The sequence below is a fragment of the Talpa europaea genome (assembly GCF_964194135.1).
Source record: "Talpa europaea genome assembly, chromosome: 8".
NCBI classification, from domain to species: Eukaryota; Metazoa; Chordata; class Mammalia; order Eulipotyphla; family Talpidae; genus Talpa; species Talpa europaea.
The window spans coordinates 120,892,944-120,914,556 of NC_140075.1; the positions used below are offsets into that span (position 1 = coordinate 120,892,944).

Sequence of the window (21,613 nt, forward strand, 5' to 3'; positions counted from 1 at the left end):
ACCCGGGTTCCACCTGTGGACACCAGAGCGCGTCTCCCCCGCGTCCTCCCTGGCTCCTGCCACGCCACGCTTGCCTGGACAGCAGACCACCGCCTGGGGACCGGCTGCTGCTCCGCCTCTCCCCTGCAGGCTGGTCTCACCCCGGCAGCAGGGCCTCGTAGTCTGTCACTCTTCTGCTCCAGCCCTGCTGGCACTAGGGCTGCGCGCTGGCTGTTCCCTCTGCCCAGAATGATTTCCCTAGATATTCAAGCACAGCTCCTTCAAGGTTTGCTCAAATGCCGCCGTAGTGCAGCCCCCCGACCTCCCTGAGGACAGTGGACGCCCTGCTCTGCCAGTTTTTATAACTTGTATCACCTGATAGACTATATATTTTTTCATGTCTCTTGCATGGCGTATTTCTCCCGCTCTAGGATGTAACTTCCCATGAGAGCCGGAATCTTTGGGATTTTGTTGTTGTTGATAACGTCGCAGTCTCTAGAACAGGGTCTAGCACCTGGTCGCTGCTTTCTGTCTCCTCTGCCCACTTCCCCACTCCTTGCTGGTCAGTGGTCGGGGCCGAATCAGAGTGGTTCCCACCCACCATCACACGTATGGCTCCCCCAGGCTGGAGGGGAGGTCCTGAAAACTGCCCTCACCCCACCATCTTGCCGGTGAAGCATCCATTAAACATATGGTTTATCAAAGAGAAAAACCCACCAGAAGTTGTCTGAGCGCCAGGGCATCACAGCGGCCGCTGCGTCTGTGAAAGGATGGAGGATGTTGGGCCAGAACTGGGCCAGCGCCAGGCCCCCTTCAGGCTCTGGTTTCTTAGCAGCAGGCCTGTCTCTGTCTCTGTCTCTCTCTGTCTCTCCCTCTCTCTCTCTCTCTCTCTCTCACACACACACACACACACACACACACACACACAAACACACAATTTGTCTGACAGGGTGCTAGCAAATTAATTTTTGTGGTGCGCCCTAGCAGATCCATGATGGAAGGGAGCAGTGATTTTCTCCTGAGGTTTGCACGTCCAAGCCTGGAATCGTTTTCAAATGTGTAAGTTGCTGACCCCACCTCGGTTGTTGAGAAGGAAGAGAGGAGCCGCAGGTACTGAGACTCAGCCCAGACAGGGGCGGAAACCCCCTCAGGGGTGCACAGCTGGGGCCTGTAGGAAAGATACATTTATCACCATAATCTGCACAGACGGTCCTTTGTGTGGACCACCGGCTTCCACTGTTATCTGCCCCACTGTTTCCTGGATTCCTTTTTTTTTTTTTTGTGGGACCCTCGCCGGCGGCCGGGGAACGAACCAGCGCTGCAGAGGCTGTGGGCAGCCTCACAACCCAGCGCTCAGCTGCTGCGCCACCAGGGGAGGCCTTGTTTCCTGTATTCTAAATCCCAGGCCAGATTCCTGGGTCCCCGGAGGGCCGGACCCCACATCCACTCTGCACAGTCCAGTCTGTGGAGACAGCTGGAGCCTTTGAGAATGGTTGGGATTTTGCTGATTGCTATTCAGTGGCCTGGCCCTCTGCCCTCAGTTTCTCCCTTTATGCTGGTTACGGGAGGGGCCTCCAGGGCACCTGTGAGTGTCCTCAGACGCTTACATGGAGGACATGCCCAGGCCTGTCCTCCAGCTCTCATGCCCACGATGCTGGGCCTGGGGATGAACAGGCTGTCTCTGTTCACGCAGCCCCCACTCTGTGGTGGGCCAGGGAGGGCAGGAAAGCAACGTGCATGTGTCTGTTGCAGGGTGTGAGCGAGCTTCCCACAGAGTGCAGAGCTGGGAATGAGTTCTGCCGAGGCAGGTCAGGAAGACTTCCTGGAGGAGGCAGTATGTGGACCGGCCCTCGACAGAACATCAGAGGGGAGGAGTCCTGGGGGGACAGGCTCTGAGGAGTGGAAACATGTGGGGTCATGAGCAAAGCCCGGGGCTTAGGGAGACTGTCTTCTGCATCAGCTGGAATTCAAGTTTCAAGGCCAGAGGGAAGCAGAACTCCAAACGCCTTCAAATGTAGTATTTAACCCTCTGTTTATTTGTTCTCTCGTCAAGGGTGTCCTTGAAGTGCTTTTCGTGGAAATGTTCCCCATAGTGTGCCATGTACGGCTTTGCCTTTTTTTTTTTTTTTTAATATATATATAGAGGCATGTTTTATTTATTTGTTTGTTTTGTTTATACAAGCACTGGGTACAGTCAGAAGTGCGGGAGGATGAGAGAATTCACCAGAGCCAGAGTGGGGAGCAGAGCAGGCAGAAGGACCGAGGTACACTGCTGAGGGGAGCAGCGGGCGGCAGAGAGGTCTGCGCGCCATGCGGGACCCTCCTCCGGTGGCCGGGGAGCAGCCGGGGATCGAACCGGCGCCGCAGAGGCCGCGGGCAGCTTCGCAACCCAGCGCTCAACCACTGCGCCACCGGGGAGGCCCCGGCTTTGCCTTTTGATGGCTCTCTGGGATGCTGTGAGGGCTGGTACTCCTCTCTTCCGCCCCCCAGCCCTCCAGGGCAGCCGGAAGAGGGTGGAATCTGGTTCAGTGGGAGTGCTCTTCCTGACGCTGGCCACGTTGTTTTTAAGAAGCCAAGGGGCCATGCTTGGTACGCCCTCCCCCGTACCCCCTTGGGGTGGACAGCCTCCCGCCCGGGGTCAGTGTGTGATTCCTGTGTCCTCCCCAACCCTCACTTGAGTTCTCCTGGACCCTCTGATCTCGTTTATATGCTCATAAACAAGAAATACATCAGTTTTTAAGTTTGCATTGGCAAATACCCACGGCCTTTTAAATAAGGCGGGAGGAAGGCAAGGAAACCCACCTGTGGGCCCTCGCCCCTGTCACGTTGCCTGTTGCAGCTTGAAGGAGCAGGCTGAGAAAAGCTTCCGCTCCTCTGAGTGGCTTCCATCCTGCCCCCTTGCTCTGGGCTGCTTGCTGGGTTCAGAAATGGGTTTTCCAGGTCACCCAGAATGTGTGTGCGTCGGGGGGCCGAGGGGGCTGCTGGGCGCTGGAGCTGAAAGCCAGCACTTTGCTGCTCGAGGACCGTGAAGAGCTTGGTTAACGCTCGGCGCCGGCCGTGTTAAGCACAGCCAGATGCCGGCCTTGCCGACAGCCCGGGGATCTGCCTGGAGACCAGACTTTGTTTGGTAAACTTCTTAGCGATGGTCTGTACACAGAGAAAATGCTCCCTGGCTCCAGCCCGCCATGGCGTCTTCCGGCAGGAGCAGCCTCTGCGGCCGCGGCCGTCCAAGGAGGAGGGAGCAGATGTTACTTGTCCAAGGTCTTTGTGCTCCCCCATCCTAGCTGCGCTTTGGCTTTCCTGCCTGGGGGTTGGGGGGGCCCTTCAGATACCTCCTGCTGGGGTCACCCCTTGGCCTCCACCCCAGGGCAGACTCCGGGACTCAGTTGCGTCCCCGCGGCGGGGCCTCCCTTTCTCATACTCAGTTTGGCGCTCGGAAGGGGCCGGGCTCCCGACGCCCGGGAGTGGGCTGGGCAGGAGGGCCCGGGACTCGGGTGTGGTGGGCATGCTGTGTGGGGGGCTGTGTGAGGGGCTGGGTGGGCTGTTTCACGTTGTTCGGGCTCACCTGGGTGCGGCCGCCTTGCTGTCCGGCAGAGCTGCTTGTCTGTGCACGGTGGCGTTGGGGAGGTTTGGGGTGGAGGGGCCACCTGCAGTGATGTAGAGGTGCTGGGCCGAGGGGACCGTGGTCAGGGTGCAGTCTGGAGACCCACGCGCCCTTGTGCCCACAGACCTGTAAATTAAGCTCAAGTCCACATTTGATGAATGTTTGTCGAATGACAAAGTGAACAGACGGGGCGTGCCTGGCTCTGCTGATGCCTTGTGGGGCCACACGTGCAGCGTTCCGGGTAGAGAGCTCGGGGAGGGTTTCCCAGGACTGGCTCCCCGGACTGTGTGGTGGCGCCTGCTTTGGCCTCTGCGGCCTCTGCGGCCTTGGGGTCCCAGTGTGCCCACCCATGAGGAGCTTCCTGTCCCCACTGTCCTCGGCGGTGCCCATGGAACCTGAGGTGTCCCTGATACTCGGCTCACTTAGTGTGAGCAGAACCCCAGGAGGGCCCACCGAGCTGTGCCCACGTGGTGAGTCTTGGGGCGTCATCACACCGGGGAGACATGTGCACCTCGGCGCCATTGTCACATCGGCAAGACGCCCCATCGTCACCCTCAGAGGAATGACTGGCTTTGGAATGAATAACAAACTGGGAGAGCACAGTGAGCGGGAGGCTCTAGCCTGGAACTCGGAGGAGAGCAGCGTGTCGGTGATGAAGAGCATCTCTGTCTGTTTCTCTCTCCCGCCCAACGAGAAGGGGAGCAAACTGTTCTCTTTGTTCTTGGACGGAGACGTGCTGATGGTTGGCATGGCTCGCGGGGCCCACGCAGATGGAGACCTACTCTGGGCACAGGTGACGGCAGCTCTGGGGCTGGAGGTGCGGCAGGTCGGGGAAGGCCGACCCAGCCCCACGTCGGAGCCGTGACCCCACCTGCCTGAGCCCCTTGTTGGTTGGAGAAGGGGGGTTATGCTGTGCTTTTGGGGTTTCTTTGGGATTAAATCAGATGATGGCATGTTGTGTTCAGGTGCCCGCAGGGGGCCTTGGGCTGCAGGAGCGAGGGGTGGAGTGGCATTAACTACCAAGCTGGGTCTGCATTTCCCTCTACTCCCACCCGGCCAGCGGGTCCCGGGACCCTGAGGCTGTGGAGCCACCAGAGGTGGAGTCGCTGCCTGTTTTTCTCCCCTCCCTTCCCTGCAGGTAAATCCCTCACACGACCTCAGCCAGGCAGTGTGTGCTGCGGGGGACAGTGCGTGCTGCCCCGCCTTTGCCCCCTGTGTCCCCAGGCGATCATGTGTTAGTGACAGGACTGACTTTCTATATCCGGGGACCAAGAAGTGGGGACATTCAGATTTCTGCGTTTTAGAGAATCCAAGAGCAGAGCCCCAAGAGGCCCTAGAGTCACCCACCGGCATGGGGAGGCCCCTTGTCTCACGTGCCAGCTTCCTCTGCGTGGCCGTGGCTGTCAGTGCTGGTGCAGAAGGGTCCTGAGGCCTCGCTGCAGGCTCTGTGGGAAGGAGCTGGGACTCGCTCCCCGTGTCTGTCACTCGTGAGATTAGGACGCCGGGCCTTTGTCCAGTCCCGATGGAATCCAACCCCCACATTTTCACCATCGATGTACCCCACCCACCTTCCAGCATGTGTCACCGCAGAGAGTTGTTTCTGTCTTAGGTGAGACTGTGAACTCTGCACCTGTCAGCGCAGCTCCCATCAGCCCAATGCCTGAGGCCATTGCCGCTGGGGAGGCTGGCCGGGGTCGCTGTCAGGGCTCCGGGAAGCAGGGAGTGAGGTTTCTGTGACTCAGCCCTTAGCTGGGCTTAGCTTGGGATTCCCCCTGGGGTTGGGGGTAGACACAGGGGATGTCTGATGATTTTGACCCTCCCCCAGCTAATTGCTGGCTGGTGACTCTCTGTACAGAAATCCCCCTCGCTTCATACCCACCCCCACCTGCCCATCCCGCAGCTCTCACTCTGGAAACAACCACAAACTGTTTGTAATCGAACAGACACCATGTTCTCTTCCCTGTGGGCCTCGGCACAGGCTGTCCTCTGCGCCTGGACGCTCTCACCGGCCTCCCCCTGCATCTCTCCTCGTGCACTCAGAAGCCTTAGGGGATGCTCCCTGCAAATCTTAGGGGATGCTTCCTGCAAACCGGATGTCCTTCCTCCAGGTTCCCATCCTGATCAACTTGCTGGGTTTGCCCGAATACCAAGAGATGTGCGCTTGCCTGTGGTCCCAGCCTCTCTGGTCCGGGTGGTCAGGTCGTGGATCCATCCTCCGTGCCCGGTGATGGACACACAGATTAACAAATGTGTCAGGTCCAGTCAGGGGAATCCTGCTGTTGAAAAAGATGAAAATTCTATCTTTGGGGACAAAATGATGGACCTTGAGGTGATTTTGTGAAAAGTGAAATAAACGCAAAAGCAAAAGGTGGTGACATGATGGTCTCCACTCATTTCTGGAGTGTAAAGCACCAGAGAAGACAAGCTGGCAGAACAACAAGAATAATCCTTAGGTTTTATGAAAAATACGCTGGTTTCCAGAGGGGTGGGTGCAGGAAGGCAGGCGCTCCTAGGCAGGTGGGAAGCTGTGCCCCAAAGTTCATAGTTCTAGCAACTGGTGGCAAATCAGTAACACTTGAGAAAAATTAATTCCTGGTGTCCTTGGGCTGAGCTCAGAGGACCCTGTTCTTAGCACGAAGAAGTTTCTGGGAGGACGTCATCGCAGGGGTTTCTTGCCAGCTGAACCGTGTCACCGAGCCAGCCTCGCTGGCAGGGGCCCCGCAGAGAGGCTTCGGATATGTTTTGAAACTATTCAAAACCCAGTCTGGTAGGTTTATGAAAATGGCTGTTCTTCTTACTCCTGACATCCCGAGAGAAACTGGGAATCAGCTTCCAGTGGGAAATGAGGAGCTGTTGCTTTTCTCTCTTTTGCACGGTTTCGTTAGAATCTTTGTAGGGATAAAAAATCATGAGCTGCATTTGCTATAGCAGGTGTCATCATTCACCGAGCCTGGTGAGAGGGAGCACAGCGCGGGTGCAGCGGGGTGAGGGGGGCCGGATTTCCCAGGGCCCTGTTGTCATCCGGCAGTTTCGTTTAAGTCATTTTTTCTCATGAAAAAGATTGTTTGAATCCCCACCCCGTCACCCCCAAGGCCTGGCTCCCAGTCCCAAACCAGCCTAACAGTGCTCCGTGCTAGTGTTTTCTTGCTGACGGACGGACGGGTGGTGGGGATGAACGGTGCGTGAGTGCCCGGCGCAGTTGTCCTGCGTGACCCCGCGTGATGCAGGGGCTGGGCAGCCGGGCCCTTTGCTCTTCCCAGAGCAGCCTCGGGGGCTTCTTGTGAGCAGGCTTCTGGGCTCTTCCTCGCTATCGGATCACCGGCGGATGCTTTTGCCACGACCGGCTCTTGTTCCCACTTGTAATTTGCTCTTTTCTTCTGCGGTGGGCAGGGAAAATGGACTGTGAGCGCCTAAATGATTCTAGAGTATGACATAATTGGGTCCTCGGGGGCCTCTCTGAACAGCGCACACAAAGGCTTTCTAGGTTCAACTGAATGAGGGTTGATCGACCGTGAGGGCTGATCTTAGGCCCTGAAACGCTGTCTTCCTGTGTCGCTCCGTGCTGGTGACAGCTCTGGGGCATGATCTGGGACAGGCGAAGCCTGCAGGGGGGTGGCAGCAGCGGGGAAGGGCTGATACCTGGCTGAGGGGACAGAGGCACGCGGCCGAGTGGGCTGCCTGGGAGCTCTGTGCCTGGGAGAGCCAGGCAGGCTGCGGAGGCTCATAACAGTCAGGGGGCCCTGCCGTTCCTGGCAAAACCAAAATTAAGTGGCTGATCGATAGCAGCTCTGCACTATGGAGCAGCGAGTCACTGCGGTGATGTTGTTATGCCTGGATTGGGCCTCGGGGGCGCAGTTGAAGGCCTCTGTGGAGAAGGTGGTGTCCAGCCACTGATGATGACCTTCCCTCACTGGCAAAGAGAAGGGTCTCGCCGTGTAGATTGGTAGGAGCGGGGGCTCAGATGCTCCCCAAGGACCTCGTGGTCCCACCACCCACGCATCCCACCCTCTTCAGACTGGGGGTGCCCCAGTTCTGACATTCAGCCGTTAGTAGCGTCTCCTCTCCGGAAAGGCCGTTTCTCTGTGGAGAGGCGTTAGGACGAGGTGCCTGGTACCCAGCACACGCCCACACCCGGGGCCAGGGGTGAACCACAGCACCAGTCCTCGGACGCGACTTGGTATCTTATCCCGGGGCCGTCGGTGACACTTCGGGTCCTGCCAGCACCGTGAGAGCGGGTGCTGGCGAGTGTTTCGAGAAAGCAGTGCTGTTCCCAGCACACCCTCCGCCCCCAGGCAGAGCACGAGGCGGGAATGCAGGCAACATTGAAATTTTTCACCCAAAAGCGTCACCCAGGACGGCAGCTTCCATTTCATAGATGTGGACACCGCGGCTGAGAGACGGGGGTGGGGGGCCTTGTTGGCTCACCCGCTCCCGTGAGCTCGCAGACAGGCGTCCGGGTCGCTGCTTTTGTGGGACCCGTGCTGCACCTTCTGCCTTCCGACCCCAATCAGGAGGGAGTGTGCAGCGTTGGGGGGATTGGCGGGGCAGGAAGGGCCCAGTCGGGACCCAGGGAGTCCAACTCTGTTTAAGTGATTGAACCGATAAACAGGTGAAGACGCGTCCGGCTTCAGGCAGGACAGAGACTGTCTGATTTTTTTGGCCCATCTGATTGGCAAAGCTAAGCACAAGTGGGAAGGCAGCGTTGGTCTGGGGTGAGGAAGTGGAGCTGGGACAGGCTGGTAGTGAGAGAGCACGGGGCTCATGGCTTCCTGCCCGGCGATTTGGCGAGGGGGGCGCGCCCAAGACGAGTTCATCCTAGAGAAGTAAATAGGAGGTGCGGGAGGAATTCACCGCGAAGACGCTTTTTGTGGCACCATTTAGATTAAAATAGTAAGTGAGCTGCTCCGAGGGCAGGGGCTGAATTCCAGTGCACCAAGTATGAATGGGCCCATCGAGAAGGATGTGCACATGTTGTCTGGGGTTTGCTTTCGAATAATCCAGCGGAATCAAGAAGATGTGGTCCATAGACAGCATGGACTATTACTCAGCAGTCAAAAAAGATAAACCCGTGCCATTTGCAGCAACATGGATGGCGCTGGAAGGGATCAGGCTCAGCAAAATAAGCCAGAAAGAAAAAGAAAAATACCAGATGGTCTCACTCATAGCAGGAATCTAGAAAACCTAAATAAGGGACCGGGGAAAAGACTAATTATAATAAAGTAGAAATCAACAAGCAACTATAAACTAGAGACACACTATGGGGGGGGGATCAAAACGGGGGGGGATTGTAAGGGGACTATGACCAAGATGAAAATGCATACATTGTGCAAAAATGAAAAATGATGTAAACAATATATAAAATTAAAAAAAAAGAATAATCCAGCCGAACGGCGAAACTGAGAGTGGGGGGCAGGGGGCGTGGGGCAGGCCAGGCGTTGACAGCGTGGAGCTGAGTGGTGAGTAGGGGGCTTGGCGCCCCGTACCCCGCGTCTGCGTGAGGTTTCACACGCTGGAGAGAAGTTGGATACAGCCTCGTTTTCGAGTCGACAGTGATACTGATCATCTCCCATATTTTGCTTATCACACCCTAAAAAGAGGTGCCAACGTTGCAGTTCATTGACTGTCACGGAAGGTATTTCTGGTGCGTGTGAATGGAACACGGCCACAAATAGTTTTGTACAAAAGTGTCACTTGGTTTAAAAAACAAATACGCCCGCATGGAGAAAACAGATGGAGCGCGAACACCTAAGCGGTGCTGCTGGGTAGAGAGTATTTTTTTTAGATTCTCTGATTTTTTTCCCTTTCCAACAGCAGACATGAATCACGGTGAAGCTGTTTTAACAGTTGAGCTTAATCCAGTGTGTTCTCTCTTGATTTAGGGAAGAGTATGGAGGAGATTAAGAAGGTGCTGCTGCTGGTGCTGGGCTGTGCGGTGCAGGTAGAGATGGGCGGTGGTTTGGATCTGGGGGGATAGAACAGCCCCTCAGGTTGGGTAAGACTGGTGCTGCTCTCAGGCCCGCATGGCAGAAGGGCACTGCGCTCCCGGAGAGCGTGACCACCATCTAAGGCACCTTTCTGGTACCTGGGCACCTTGGGCACCAGGCCGTGGGGGGGGGTTCTCTGAGGCCAAAGTACCATTAGCAAGTTGTCCCCAGTAGAGGGACATCTGGGGCCAAGATCCACGAGGTGCTACCCCTGGGTCAAGTTTGACCAGTCACCTATTTTTTATTTTTGTAAATAAAGTTCTTTTGGAACATGATCTTTTTTTTTTCCCCCTCCATATTACCTGTGACTTTTCTGCGGAGCTGAGACCAAGTGAACCCCCCAAATCTAAAATTTTTATTGTCTGCCCCTTTATGGATGGAGTTTGTTCCACGCCCAGCCCCACCCTTCACCACCACCAGCAGCCTGGCCTAAACCAGGTGTTCTCCATCCTCACCTGTTTTAGAATCGCCTGGAGAGTGCAGTTAAGTGCACATTTCTGTCTCATTGTCTCATTGCCTACGTTTGATGTAGGTGGTCTAAGCAGCTTCTAGAGAAACCTTAGTATAGGTCTGGTCGGAGGGCAAGGATTTTCTTGGTTATAAAGGCGAACAGCAGGGCTGGGGCGGGGTGGTCCACTCACTCAGCTGTGTTTGTGGCCCTGGTGGTCCATGGGTGCCCTCACTTGCAAAACTCCCCATTAACACTGTACCCCTCTGCAGTGTGAGAGGAAAGAGGAGTTTATTGAAAGAATCAAGCAGCTGGACATCGAGACCCAAGCAGGGATCGTGGCGCACATCCAGGAGGTAGGTGTGGGGCTCAGCTGTGGACACTGCTGCCTGGGAACCAGGCGACAGGCTCGCTCCACCCGGGAGAAGTTTGAAGAATACGTCACCCATTAACGATTTGCTAATTTTAGGTTGCAGACAAATTGATCCCATTTGGAAAGGTAGCCCTCAGCCAGCTAAAATAAAATTGGGGGGTGGAGGGTAAAAATAAAAATTAAAAAAAAAAAAACCACCTCAATCAAGTCTTTTGCCTTCTCTTCTTGCCTAATATGGACTCAGACTATTTTTAAGAGCTGCCGAGTGGTTTAGGCTCAGAATTTGATTTACAAGCCTGAAAATGTATTCTGGCAAATGTCACTGAGCCTCGGTGGCTGATGTTTCTAGAGATTCTCGGCCTGTCAGGGACGGGGCAGAGAGCTAGCTGCCACCACTCAGGAGTCAAAACCCCAGGAGGGCCTTCTCTAGAAACCCGACCCCTGTGGTGGGGTCTGTGCGCTGAGGGCAGCCCCTCTGCCATGACCTTGGCAGAGGTGGCGTCAGCTGAGAAGGTGGTCTCCCTGGAAACCAAGTCTGTGGGGGCGACCCCCACCTGCATCCTCCCTCCAGAATAGCCGTGTGTGTTTTTATTAGCAGATATGCCTCACCCTCCCGTCTGATTGGACAGGTGAGATAAATGCATGATAAAGACACGCGCAGGGGAGTAGCAGCAGAGGTGGCTGAGCACCCGGACAGGCTGCTGCTGGGCTTGGTACCCTTGGGTGGGGCGGGGAGTCGTGAGCTGGGGTTGGAAGCAGCAGCGGAGGCAGACTGGAGGCGGCATCAGGGAGAAGGCAGGCATAGTAAATGTTCCCAGGAAGGGGGTTCAGACTGGCCACTTGTTAATTAGGCCTGGAGCTAGTCAAATTCAGTGTTGGGCTGTGGGGACTGGGCTCTGGAAGTAGTTCCCTGAAATGTCCTGGTGCCCGGACCTCCCAGAAGACCCACAGGGGAGGAACCTCTCACTGGAAGTTCCACCTGGAAACACCAGGTGGTCCTACGTGGCCTATGGGAGTGAGATGCAGGCTTACCTGAGGCGTGCTTTACATTACAGAATGTTTCCCAAAAAATAACACAACTGTTTTATGTACCCAACATTTTGGCATAAGATTTTAACATTTTGTCATGGTCACTTTAGATTTTATTATAAATAAGTCCTAGCTCTCCTGTCCACCACCGTCCTTACTTTTTTTCATGTTTTTTATAAAGATTTATTCATATAAGAACTGAGGTCTAGGCCAGAGGTGCAGGTGGTGAGAGGATTCACCAGAGACAGAGTGGGGAGCAGAACAGGCAGACTGACTGAAATCCACTGCTGAGGGGGGCAGCTCCCTGGCCGTGGATCAGACTCCTGCCACAGTGGCTGGCGATAGCTTGATAGCGCTGAGGCTTTAACCCCTGCACCACCGGGGAGTCCCTTTTTGTCATGTTTTAAGTTGATCTTCCTTCAGTTAAAATACCGGAGGACAGTCTAGTCAGGGAAAAGCTTCTCAAAAGGAGCGCTCAGTGTCCTCGCTGAACCAGCGTTCAAACAGCAGAAGTGGTTGCTGTCACCTGCGCTGGAATGAAGACTTTGCACTTGGGACCCACAGAACATTTGTCCAAGAGGAGTTAACAGTGTCAATGCAACGAGTGAGCTTGGGGGGAGGGGCCTGCCCAGCCGTTCCAGGACATGCCCTTGTTCCTCCAGGTGACCCACAACCAGGAGAACGTGTTTGACCTGCAGTGGTTGGAGCTCCCGGATGTGGCCCCGGAGGAGCTGGAAGCCCTGTCGAGGAACATGGTGTTCCACCTCCGAAGGCTCATAGATGAGCGGGATGAGTGCACAGAGGTGCGTCTGCAGGCGCTCCACCGGCCTTCGGGGGCTGAGGGCAGGCTGGGGAGGGACCCTCATGACACAGACGGTTCTTCCTGTCTCCTCCCAAGCCCCTTTGTCCCCCCCGATCCTCCCTGTCTGGCTGTAGGGGTGGGTGTGAGCCATTTTCCCTGGAGCAGATGCGCCAGCCGAGATGGGAGGAGACGTCCATCCGCGGGGCCAGCTTGGAGCCCTGTGCTGGTGCACATGCGCTCTCTGGTCTCAGGAAAGAGTCCGTTATATCCATTTTCCCTGCTTCCATCCAGGTCCTCCGTCTTCCTTGACATCTCTTTTCTTCTGCTCTCATCTTTCATCCCCTTCCCCCCAAGTTTGGGTGCCAGTGCTCAGCTGGGCACAGGTGCGTCAGGTGAGACCCCGCCTGCTTCCCCTCTCTGTGCCCCTAGCTGATCGTGGACCTCACTCAGGAACGGGACTACCTGCAGGCGCAACACCCGCCCAGCCCCCTCAAGTCCTCCAGCGCCGAGTCCACCCCTAGCCCCACCAGCAGTTTGTCCAGCGAGGACAAGCAGCACCTGGCCGTGGAGCTGGCGGACACCAAGGCCAGGCTGCGGCGCGTCAGGCAAGAGCTGTAAGTCTGCAGGGACTCTGGCTGCTGTTTCTGCCTTTCCTAGTGTGGGTCTCTCCACCGCAGCAAACAGGAGAGTCCCGGGTCAGGTGGGCTCCATGCTGGGCTCAGTCGCTGCCCGAGCTGGGTGACTGACCGGGAACCAGTCCCCGCTCCCCGGGCCAGTGTGTGTGCCCTGCGGGGCTCCTGCTGTGAGAAGCCACAGTTCGTCCGTACAAGCAGTGGGCCGGCCTCACGCTGGACGTCTTCCTGGCTGGCGGGAGGCTGTAGCCCCCCCATCGGGTGACCCTGCTCCCTGTTTCCTGCCGCTGGCACATGTCACTTTGCTGTCACCCGGAGCTGCCTGCCTCCACCTCCCCACCGCATCCTGGCCGTGAACTGGCGCGACTGTCTCCTCACCCTCCCGCACCCTCACGGACAACCCGTGTCTGCTTGATGTAGTTCGAGGGCAGACACTAGAAATGGAAATGGAGCAGAATTTTGAGTCAACCATTTTTGCAAGCCCCACATGCAGTATTTCTCTCCTTGCCCCCCAGAGCCCCGCTCTCTACTTTCCCGTTGTGGTCTCAGTGTTGGGGCCCCCAGACGCTTGTTCTGGAAACCCTCTTACTGTGCTTCCTGCTAATCACCCCCCAGGGAGGAGAAGACAGAGCAGCTCGTGGACACCAGGCATGAGGTGGACCAGCTAGTGCTGGAGCTGCAGAAAGTCAAGCAGGAGGTGAGCTGGAAGGCATGTGTGTGCGTGTGCCTATGTGTTGGGGGTGGCATGGCTGGAGACTCCCCAGTAACTGTGGCTTAGAGCTGTGGAATTGCAACATCGGGCGCTCCCAGCAAAGGCCTCTGTCTCCTCGGAGCCGAGCTGTCTGTGAGCCGGTTGTCCCAGAGCTGCATGGGGATGACTCTGTCTGAGTAGCACTGGGGGGGCCCCATGGGATGCCTGCACAAGTGCCACTCGGCCACCAGGCGTGGGATTTCCCAAGGGTGTCCTGGAAACTGAGGGGCTTGGCCCTCCTTCCCTCCCCGGAGGGGAGCCCTAAGCTTGGTCCCCTGCCTTCACCACCTCCCAGAACATCCAGCTGGGGGTGGACGCCAGGTCGGCCCGTGCCTACCGCGATGAGCTGGATTCCCTGCGGGAGAAGGCGAGCCGCGTGGAGAGGCTGGAGATGGAGCTGGTGCGCTGCAGGGAGAAGCTGCACGACGTGGACTTCTACAAGGCCCGCATGGAGGTGAGCGCTGAGGAGCGGGTGCTCCTCTGAGGTTCTGCTTTCTGTGTGGGCACATTTGTTGTCAGCCCCCGTCCTGGAGTCTGCCCCGCTCACAGGTACGTGAGGGGTCATGACCCACCTGGGGTCTTGGATGCTCTGACCACTCACCCTCGCGTCCCTGAGTCAGCAGCCGGGTCTGGGATTCTCTTCTGAGAATGTGGGCATTTGCCCCCCGGTGCCAGTCCTGGGGCCTGGAGGTAGTTGCAATGCATTGGGTGAGCTGAAGGCCGCATGTACCGAGCCAGCGTGTTTGATGAGAAGAATCACCAGCTCTCCTTGCTGCCAGCAGGCTGTCGAGGGGGCTGAATACAGATCTGGGGAGCACATGTTGCCCCCTTCCTGCGGGGGCCTCGTGCTGCTGGCGGTGAGCTGGGGTGAGGACAAAGACCTCGCCACACCCTCATGCCTGTGACAGGACCTGGACTGGGGGAGGCTGTGGCCTGGGGTCCTGTTTGTCCCTCCAGCCTCCCGGAGTGTTGGTGACAACACGATGGCTCCTACTGCTGCAGGGAAGGCGCCCTGGGTGCTGTGGGAAGCAGCCTGGTCAGGGTGGGGCCTGGGGTGGGGGATGACACTCAGCTCAGCGTTGTCCTGGAAATGGCCCCCAGCCTGCTACTCAGGAAAGGCGTAAGGCCCGGCCCTGGCGCATGCTTGGGTGTGGGCGCCTGTGCTTTCCACCGCCGACTGGAAATGCCCCGGTTGGGAGGATTGTTACGGCCAGCTTTTCCCAGACCGCAGCCTCAGGGCCCTCTTGCACGTTGGGGACCTTTGCTGTTCCCGCCTGTCACCCCTCACCCTGTCCCGTACGGGCCTGGGCTTCAGCTCCGTGTTCATTCTTGGCCTTGTCTAAGCAGGCGGCGGGTGAGGCAGACAAGGTGACAGGCCCGTGAACCAGGAGCAAGAGACACGACATGTTTCCTGCGCGCAGGAAGCTTCCCGCCTCTTTGAGGCGTTTCCCACCGGGTCCCCCTCTTTTCCATATTCTCACACTCATGCCTCTGTATCGTGACCGCAGTATTGCCTGTACTGAGCAGTAATTTTCAGTTTTGCACTAATTTTATTCCTCACCAGAGAAAGGGTGTCTGCACGAGATGTTTACTCAGGGGAGGCTGCGACCCCTGTGGGTTTGCCGGAATTGTCGGCTGATGAATTGGGCCTGGCCCACGAGTCCAGGCCGAGACAGGCTGAGTGGGGCGCTTCCTGATGGCCAGGGTATCGGGGCTCATGCAGATCGCAGTGGGGGACCAGAGTGTTTGTGCCCTCACCCTTAGATAGGAACAGCTACGCCAGCCCTACAGGGACTTGGGTCGCCGCTGCCAGCTGTCTGAAGCCGGTCCGCGAGAGGTGTGGCTGTGCTTCAGAAGATTCTGGCGGCCATGTTGGTACCTGACTGGAAGGTGTGTCGGGAAGCTAGGAGGACCTCAGCCCCTCAGCCTGGCTGGGCCCACACGCCATCGGCCTGGCTGCCGGTCCCTGCTGCAGGGCCAGGAGCCACGGAGTCCTAAAGCGCCTACTGTGTGCCAGCCCTCATTGCGTGCAGCAGCCCTGCCGGGCAGAGGATGACTCAGGAGGTAGAGTGAAGGTCATGGGTTTGCCCGGCCTCCCCTGCGGCCCCGGTCTGTCTGGTGAGCAAGGAGATCTCGCTTTGTTCTGCTGCATCCCCAGATCCTGCAGAATAGGCGCCCCCAGGACAGGGGTTTGGTTTGCTTTGTTCACAGATAAATCCCCAGCCTGTAGAACAGGGCCTGGCCCAATACCCGGAGCTGTTGGGTAAACGCTTGTTGCAGAATGGGATCTGGGGTTTCCTTTGGGCCGCGTCACTGGGCTGGCTGCTGCTGTACCCAGCGGAGGCCCCGCTGTCTCAGATGCCTGCAGAGGCCGTGGCCAGGAGCACACGCTGCATCCTCCCAGCTGCCCACCTGAGCACTCAGGGGTGTGATGCAGCTCAGAGACCTCAAGACAGGTCCTTTTGGGACGAGAGCCAGGCGGTTGGACCTGCAGACATTGAGATGGGAGGGCCCTGAGCCCAGGCCGGTCAGGCCCTCTGGCGCTGAAGGGGCTCCAGGTGTGGCAAGGGCGGCTCTCCTCCATGCACAGGTCACTTTGCATTTTTGTGTTTCACCAAATGCACACATTTTTGTGAAAAACAGATTTTCTGGGGTATGGCAATGCATGTTTCCAAGGGATTCACTGATTCCGGGACTATCCTGAAAATAAGTTTCTAAGCAAACGTGCCCAGTGCCACTCGGATAGGAGTACAGTTGAGGCTGGCCTCACGTGATATCACCTTAGGTTAAAAAAGATCCAAGTGTGGCACGTACGCATGCAAGAAGCAAAATAGAGGCTGGGTAGTGCGCCTCCCCGGGGGCCTATGGTGAGGTTTCAGTGCTATCACCGCTGTGTCCTGTGTTCGATCCCAGGCAGGTGAACATCCAGGGGATCCCTATGAACCAGGGAGACCTGTTTCCACCTGGGACTTTGAGTTTCTCAACAGCTTGTAGGGAGCTTAGATCAAATTCAGAACATAGAGGACACACCCGATGTGTGGTTGACGGTTCAGGCCTCCAGTCCTGGAGTCAGGGCTTCCGCGATGACCAAGGGACTGTGAGAGCCAGGGGTGCTCTCGAGAGTGCGGAGGGGTTTACCTGCCGAGTCGAATGGCCCAGAGTCTCCTTTCTGGGGGCACTGCTGGGCGCGACACCTTCAGAATCCTTGGACACCTTAGGAATCCCAAGCTCAAGGCAGGAACCATCTGTCTCTCTCCCCTTTCTCACCCTGCCCCCTGCTGCAGGGTTTGGTACTTGCTGGGTCAGGGGACACCCCTGGAAGCCTTGCTGCTTGGTGGGTGCTGGACTAAAGTGCCCTCGAGATGTGAAGTGGGTGATGATGGCAGCCGCCTGCTTCCAGGGCCTGAGGCACCACGCACAGAATCGGTCACGGGCCTTGAGCTTTGACTCATGAGATCCCACTCAGCCCTCGTTCCCTGCCCACTGTGGAAGGCAGAGGTCCGCGCCGGAGGGACCTGTGCTCGCGTCAGGTCTCGCTGCCCGGTCGCTGCTGCCCTGTGGCTGGGCGCATCAGCAGCAACAATTCTCGCACCTCGTGGGGCGCTGCTGCCAGGCCTGGGCTGGGACTGGTGAGCGTGGCCCCTCAGCTGTTCACCGGCTGCGTCAGGGCTTTAAATAGCCTCCCAGTTCAGCTGGGGTCGGGGCCTCGGTGTGGGGCTGGGGGTGGGACAGGCTGGCTTGGCCGCTGCCAGAGGTGTGGACGCTGCTGCTCCCTTGGCTCCAGGAGCTTGGGCACGGCTTTGTGCCGATCTGGTTTCTCGCTTCTGAGTTCGCGGGGTGGGCCCACAAGCTGAGATCTTGCTCTTGCCTAATACGTGTTGGAGGGTGACACCACCAGAAAATTAAGATACGCTTGAATCGTTGTTGAAAGCTTCCTTATTGCCTGCTGTGTTCTACTCCTGGATACTCTCGTTCACCCCGCCCGTCCGAAGTCTCCGAGTCCTTGGGGCTCGCTCTGCAGGCCGCCCCACAACCCCTGCTCATGGTGTGGTTCAGCCAGTGAGTGTTACTGAATCCTTAACCTGAAGCCCACGAGAGCATAAGTGGACAGTCCTGCTCCGAGAAGTTCACAGTCTGGGAGAACAGCACAGGCCGGCTCCCCACTGCCTCCCAGTGTGTCCAGGGCACACTCACAGCCCAAGTACCTGGTCTGTAGGCAGGCAGGAGTGGCTGTGCAGAGCCTCAGGGGGCAGCTCTAACTGGTTTTGTTTTGTTTTTTTTTTTTTTAAGATTTTATTTTGCATAGAACGGGGGTACAGGCAAGAGGTGCCCCGGGTAAGAGAGACAGTGCGGGGAACAGAACAGGCAGACTGACTGAAATCCACGGCTGAGGGGAGCAGCGGGGAGTCAGGAGAGGTCTGCTGCGCCATGTGGGTAGCTCCCTGGCCAGGGATTGAACTCAGGCCATTGCAGTGGACCTTTGTGGTATGAGCCCTGAGACTTAATCCCTAGGCCACCAGGGAGGCCCTCCAGCTGGGTTCTGAAGGCTGAATAGGGGTTGGTTATGAGGGACAGCCTGCACTGGGGGAGCTCAGGGCCTGGGGGGTCCTGGGAGTGCTGGGGGTGGAATGGCTGCAGTGCTGGCTGAGGGCAGTTGAGGGCAGCTCTAAAAGAGAGAGGGTCAGGGCCTCCCTGGTGGCACAGTGGGTTGAGCACCGCGCTATGAAGCTGTCCCCAGCCTCTGCAGTGCGGGTTTGATTCCCGGCCGGCCGGGGAGATTCCCACATGGCGCGCAGACCTCTGCTGTCTCGCCCGCTGCTCCCCTCAGCAGTGTACTTCGTCAGTCTGCCTGTTCTGCTCCCCACTCTGTCTCTGGTGAATCCTCTCACCCTCCCACACCTCTGGCTTGTACCCCAGCTCTTGTATAAATAAAAAATAAAAAATCTTAAAAATAAAAGAGAGAGGGTCGGGCTGTCTCACTCCCATCAGTAAATAGTGATCTGGCCTCCCCCACAAAAGCCCCTCATGACGACTGAGGACTGTGGAGAAGACATGGGGTCTGGAGTTCGAGCACCTCAGTCACCATGGAGTGAGAAAGTCCATTTGGCCCAGCCTGCTGGGGTTGGTACTGACCAGTGGTGATGACACATCCCTGGCACAGCCTTGTCTCTAGTGTGAGGGGGGCTGGAAGTTTAGGCCCTGGCTTTTCCCCTCGTGGGCTTTAGGCTTCGGCTCCTTCCTGGGGACAGGCAGAGAGGAGCCCCCAGGCAAATCGGGACTCCCAGTGACCTGCTGTCGCTTTGATCAGAGCCGTGTCCACTGACTGGAAGTCACATGGTTCCCCTACCAGGATCGTGGGGTTCTGGCTCGTGCGGGGAACACGGCCACCTGCTAGATAAGCAGGAGCTGCTGGCCCTGCTCCCCGTTGTTAGACCCGTGAGGGGTAAACTCTGCCGACCAGGAGGAGCAGACACGTCCCCCGTGTGCACATTTGTAACCAGGGAAGTGTTCAGGGCAGACTTAGCCCCCCAGGCCCCTAAGATGCCGAGGGGGGCTGGAAGGACTCCAGGAGAAGAGCAACCATGAAGCTCCCCAGTGAGGGGCAGCAGTGATGAGGTGGACACTCCGATACCCCTTGGTGTGTGTGGGTGGGCCGTATGCCTGCCCACCAGGGGTCCCCTCAGGGCGCACGGTTGTCTGTGACTCCACTGACTCCCTGAGAACTTCCCTTTCCGGGGCGTGGTACAAAGTGCTCAGACAGGAGCTGCGTTGAGTAGTCGCGCATGTCAGCACCCTCCGCCACGGTGTGGACGCTGCGTGGGGACAAATAGACTCAGCCCTTGAACCCCCCGGGGGCTCCCTGGGGCCCACGTGTCTGACCAGGCGCCCTCACACCCCGGCGGGCCTGAAGGAGACACTGGGGGAGTGTTTCCTTGATTCATGATTTTTTCTTTTAGTAGAGAAAGTCCACTCTGCCCGGCCTGCTGGAGGAGGTGCCGGTCAGTGGCCGCGGCATTTCCCTGGACTCAGCCTTAGCTGGGGCGTTTGTCCTGCTCCGCATGCCTGGCACGGATCGGGCCTTGGGCTCTGTGCTCGTGAACCGGGGCCTTCATTCCAGGGTTCTCGTGTGTGTTTGCTGACCAGGAGCTGAGAGAAGATAATATCATCCTAATCGAAACGAAGGCCATGCTGGAGGAGCAGCTGACCGCGGCCCGGACCCGGGGTGACAAAGTCCACGAGCTGGAGAAGGAGAACCTGCAGCTGAAATCGAAGCTTCACGACCTGGAATTGGTATTGCAAGCCACTGTCTCCGCATTGCGACCGGTTGGGGGCAGTTTGGGGCTCATGCTGTGTCCTCCGAGGTTGCAGTGCTGGGTTGGGGGCTGCCACCGCGGCGAATGCTTGGCTGTGGGGTGTACCCTGCTGAGCTCTGGGCTCGGCGGCACCACCTAACACCTGTGAGCCAGAGCTCGGCCGCTGTGCTGTTCTCTTGGAGGGTGAGGCACACGCGTCCTGCAGGCAGGGGCTCCGCTGTTGTTGTGCTGTGGGCCCAGCAGGGATGCGTGTGCGAATCTCCCCACGGTGTCTAAGGTGTGCCAGGCCCGCCTGGGAGCCGTGAGGCTGCCCGTCACTTAGCTGTTGCTGGAAAGCAAGTGTCGCTTTGCTCAGACAGCAGATCAGAGACCGGAGGTCTTTGCGTCATCTCATGGCAGGCCAGGGCGTCTTTTTGCTCTCAGCTGGCGATGGATGTGCACAGCTGTGTTACATGACATGAGCAGGTGCATGGAACCTCTTTGTCCGTGGGAGGCAAGCGTGGAGGGGCAGAGGGTCCCCCTCTTATCATCACCCCTGCCCTCTTCGGGCACTAGGACCGGGACACAGACAAGAAGCGAATTGAGGAGCTGCTGGAGGAGAACATGGTCCTGGAGATCGCACAGAAGCAGAGCATGAACGAGTCGGCGCACCTGGGCTGGGAGCTGGAGCAGCTGTCCAAGAACGCAGACCTGTCTGACGGTAGGTGGCTGCCTCCTCCCCCAGGGAGCTGAGCCCTGGGCTCTGAACCCTTGGTGTCCGCCCATCCCGCCACCCCGGGAAAGAGGATTTCCTTCCAGGGTCGCTGGGACTGTTTGATCTTTATTCTCCCCATGGAGAGCAGGAGGGAGTGGCGGTCTCGATGTCAGGATGTGAAATGCAGAATCAGTGGCACCAGGTCTCTCCGTTGCCATCTGAACAGTCCCTGGGGCTTCCAGCTGACAGGCCAGAGCACATCTCGGGCCTCTCCGTGACTGACAGCAGCCGTGGCAGGTGGAGACGGCCCCTGCGGCCCCTCCTCCCGCTCGAGCGCCCCCAGTGCCCCAGTTCCCCTCTTTTGCATAATTGGACAAGATGGATGCCGCCGGGCTCGGTCTCCCTGGGTAGTGGCTGCTGAATCGCTGCTCTCAGGGGACCCGGGTGTCTTCCTCTCTGGGGCCCGTGCCCAGCCCCCAGACGAGGTGTCGGCCAGGGGAGAGGCTGCGGCAGCCGGCAGCTCTGGCAGGAAGCCTCCCCGCCGGCAAACAATAGCCAGTTCCTGCGCTGGAAATAGCACACGTGCACCTGTGAGGCGTCCCCTTCCCTGAGCCTGGCAGCGCCCGTGGGGCTGGGCTGCGTGCGGGTGGGGGGGGGGGGACTTTCCAGCTCCCACGACTGTGCCGGGATAAGAGAAAGGTCTTTGGAAGCAGTTAAATACCCCTTCTCTCCCAGGGTCCTGCTGGCGCCCAACTAAACTCAGCTGACCGAGCTCCCCGTCCCATGGGAAGCCAGTGTGCTCTGTGCTCTGGCGCCTGGACCTGCTGGGATCGCTCAGGCCCCGGCTCTAGCGCGAGGGTCCACCGGGGAGCACGGCTGCCCCCTGGCGGGGCAGGGCAGGCCTGCGGGCTGCCTGGGAGGCTGGCGGCTGGGCGGGAAGCGTCCGCTGCTCAGTAGAGTTGAGGAGCCCCTCCAGCTCAGTGGCCCCCCCACTGGTGCTTGG

The 21,613-nt window shown here is 58.1% G+C and overlaps 1 protein-coding gene across 4 annotated transcripts in view; it reads left to right on the plus strand.

Moving 5' to 3' along the window:
• CCDC88C (coiled-coil domain containing 88C) overlaps nucleotides 1-21,613 on the plus strand; it is a gene marked incomplete at its 5' end in the record, with an annotated part of 107,887 nt that overhangs the window by 48,714 nt on the left and 37,560 nt on the right. For 3 of the 4 annotated variants that reach the window (XM_084240800.1, XM_084240799.1, XM_084240801.1), the window contains 8 exons: nucleotides 9,463-9,521; nucleotides 10,288-10,371; nucleotides 12,080-12,220; nucleotides 12,649-12,833; nucleotides 13,467-13,548; nucleotides 13,898-14,056; nucleotides 19,747-19,893; nucleotides 20,472-20,616. In XM_084240800.1, the coding sequence (XP_084096926.1) occupies nucleotides 9,463-9,521; nucleotides 10,288-10,371; nucleotides 12,080-12,220; nucleotides 12,649-12,833; nucleotides 13,467-13,548; nucleotides 13,898-14,056; nucleotides 19,747-19,893; nucleotides 20,472-20,616 (1,002 nt within the window). Of the gene's footprint in view, nucleotides 1-9,462; nucleotides 9,522-10,287; nucleotides 10,372-12,079; nucleotides 12,221-12,648; nucleotides 12,834-13,466; nucleotides 13,561-13,897; nucleotides 14,057-19,746; nucleotides 19,894-20,471; nucleotides 20,617-21,613 lie in introns of all 4 variants that reach the window. The other variant, XM_084240802.1, reaches the window with a different exon arrangement.